General features: G+C 32.6%; 1 protein-coding gene across 1 annotated transcript in view; it reads left to right on the top strand.

The window, feature by feature from the left end:
* Positions 1-2,489: 2,489 nt before the first annotated feature.
* LOC148940538 (uncharacterized) overlaps positions 2,490-2,776 on the top strand; it is a 6,340-nt gene continuing 6,053 nt past the window's right edge. The window contains exon 1 of the mRNA XM_089105013.1: positions 2,490-2,520. Coding sequence (XP_088961139.1) covers positions 2,490-2,520 — 31 coding nt within the window. The remainder of the gene's footprint in view (positions 2,521-2,776) is intronic.

The following is a 2,776-nucleotide window of genomic DNA, read 5'->3' as shown; positions in this document are numbered from 1 at the left end:
CCTTCTTTGTGTATTCTATGCCAGCAATCTGCTTCATAGTGGTTTGGTTTGTTAAAATAATAGCAATTAAATTTACTCTTAAACTGCAGACAAATCAGGATTTTTTTTCTACATTAAAATTATAATCTGTAATACTATAGAAAAAATATCTTCAATTTTTAAGCAATTCTATTGAATATTAGTATAATAATAATTTAATATAATTTTCATGATATGTTTCACTAGTGTATCTAATGTAACTTGAAGAACATTCATATGCACAATGTTCAGTTTTGCTACAAAGCATAATTGCTCCTCCAATTTAAATTTGCTCAATGATATCACATATCTTGCGTACATATCGTCCCATTCAAGGATTAGTGTACATCCTACATCGTGTAATTTCCAATGTCATGTTTGGTATTCTTGTCATTTTATCATTGCTTCTACCTGCTTCCCCACCGAGCTCCAACAGTGTAGACGTACAACTCGTTTTCTTTACTAATATCCTCTAATATAATAATAAACATTTCTCCCTCTTAAATTCTATTACGAGTATTAACTTCGTTGAACATCACTTCTTATATTTAAATCCAATTACTATACTGATCAAGTTACCGTATATGGAGTACCGTTAGTATAAACATCTCTGATTGTCCCAGAAAATATTTGTTGCCTCAGAAACCTGTCTGGTAAGGCATGTACCGTCTGTATCAATAGATGACTGCCCGTGGTAAGCCATGTACCGTTGAAACTACACACATATTCATGCTTCAGGCTTGTAGGTTTCCTTTTAGGGTTGAAACCTTATACAAGCTAACTACTCACTTATTATAAAGAGTTATTCAAAGATCTGTTTTTTCCAATTTCCTTTTCAAATGAAAATAAAACAAACTATTAATTTTCAAATTATAATAAGTAAATTTCCATGGGCGCCTATAGTATAAAGTTTAGGGTGGGGGCTTTCCTTGTCTAATCGGGACTTCACGAACTGTATCATTGAAATCACAAGCTAAAATATTATCAGCAGCGCGATAGCGCTGCCCAAGCTAAGAGCGATGTCGGTCAAATAGATTATTTTGTTTTTTAAACCAGGGCATTTCTTAGTAAAAGAATTATCATAAGAGCATTAAAAAGAGCTCATGGAGGTTAACCATCTATAGCTCTTATTTTTAATTATAGTGTTTGTTATAGTGCTTTTTCCGGTTTAAGCATGATAGGAAGAAACAATTCCCCCCCCCACACACACACAAACTGATCGTTTTCCTAACTAGAAGCGTATATAATGTTAATATTGCAGTTTGTTGTCTTCGAAACTTCAAAAAAGACTTCAAAAAGGGACAGAGGTACTTTCAAATCCTAAAAATTATTGCAAACTAGCATAATGTAGAAAAAACGGAAATACATAAGAAAAAATTTCCTTAAAAAATCCTTGTCAATAGAAAGAGCACAAATATTCATATAAAAAACTTTTTCCATAAAACAAGTTTTTAAAAGAACATTAAATAGCTCCAATAAGATAAAAATAGTCTGAAATGAAGTCAAATGATCCCCCAAGCGTAAAACTATCAGAAATCACTATCTATAAATAACTAAAACTGAAAATAAACAGAAATTAGAATAAATAGCAGAGTCAAACTCAAAACGATCAAAAACTAGCACTGGTCGGGCTGTTAACACCCATGCCTTCTCAATACCAGAAAATAATTTGCGTTTCACTGAAAACAAAATATGTTTAAATGTTTTCACTTTTTTTTACTTAAATAAGTAAAAGACTTTTTTTCACTCATTTCTGTTTACCCTTTTTTATTTTAAGGAATAAATATCAGTATAGGTATATCAAACTGACAATCCAGGGTCATTTTTTTCAAGAAAGCCTAATTTATGTTCTGGTCTTGAGAAGACATGGGGGTTGTCAGCCCTAGTTATGTCAATTTTTGGTCGTTTTGATTTTGATTAGGCTATTTGTTATGATTTCTGGTCGTTTTGAATTTAATTTAGTTATTTATTTGTTGATAGTGATTTGTGGTATTTTGCACCCGGAAGATTATTTGACTTTATTTATTCCCATTTTTGACTCAATAGAACTCTTTACTTTTCTCTGAAAACTTATTCGATGGAAAAAGCTTTTTAAATGAATACAAATATATGACACCGTCATTCAGCCAGGGGGAGCTGGCGCCCCCTCGCCCCCCTTATGGGCTCCCATGTAAATTGCTAGTGAAAGAACTTCATATCGAGGACTATTTGGCTGAGACAGACTGTCATAGAAAAAGAATCGGATTTGGCAATGCATCAACAGAAAAAACAAATTCAATCAACAAAAAAATTAAAAGTTGTAAACGTTTATTCAGAGAGTAATTCAAGTAGAAAAACATCCTTCTGAAAAGTATGTATATTCTATTAAAATACAAAAACACAGCAATAAAAGTACGCTTAGATAGTAAAATTATAGATTAGCTACTTATTATTGTCTTAGAAAGGGGTTAGGCCTAGGCTAAGCTGGTACAATGAGACTTAAAGATATTGGTCTACACACTGGTATAGTTTTTACAAAATCCTGGGGGGAAGGGGCAAAATTGGATCAATACCTACCAAATCATATTACTGAGATAGGAATAAAGTGAATACACCATTCAATGCCTTTTTTTATGCTGGTTATGAATATAGTAAGTATTTCTATTGGAAATTATTTTCCGCCCCCCCCCGATATAGGCAATACCTAACCCTGAAGTGACCTAGATAGGGGGGGGGGGGCTGAAACTCATTTCCGATAGAAATGCTTATTATATTTGTA

This window comes from Artemia sp. Qi Xiang Cuo, chromosome 19 (assembly GCF_049724085.1).
Source record: "Artemia sp. Qi Xiang Cuo chromosome 19, ASM4972408v1, whole genome shotgun sequence".
Classification (NCBI taxonomy): domain Eukaryota; kingdom Metazoa; phylum Arthropoda; class Branchiopoda; order Anostraca; family Artemiidae; genus Artemia; species Artemia sp. Qi Xiang Cuo.
This window is presented reverse-complemented; position numbering and strand designations above follow the sequence as displayed.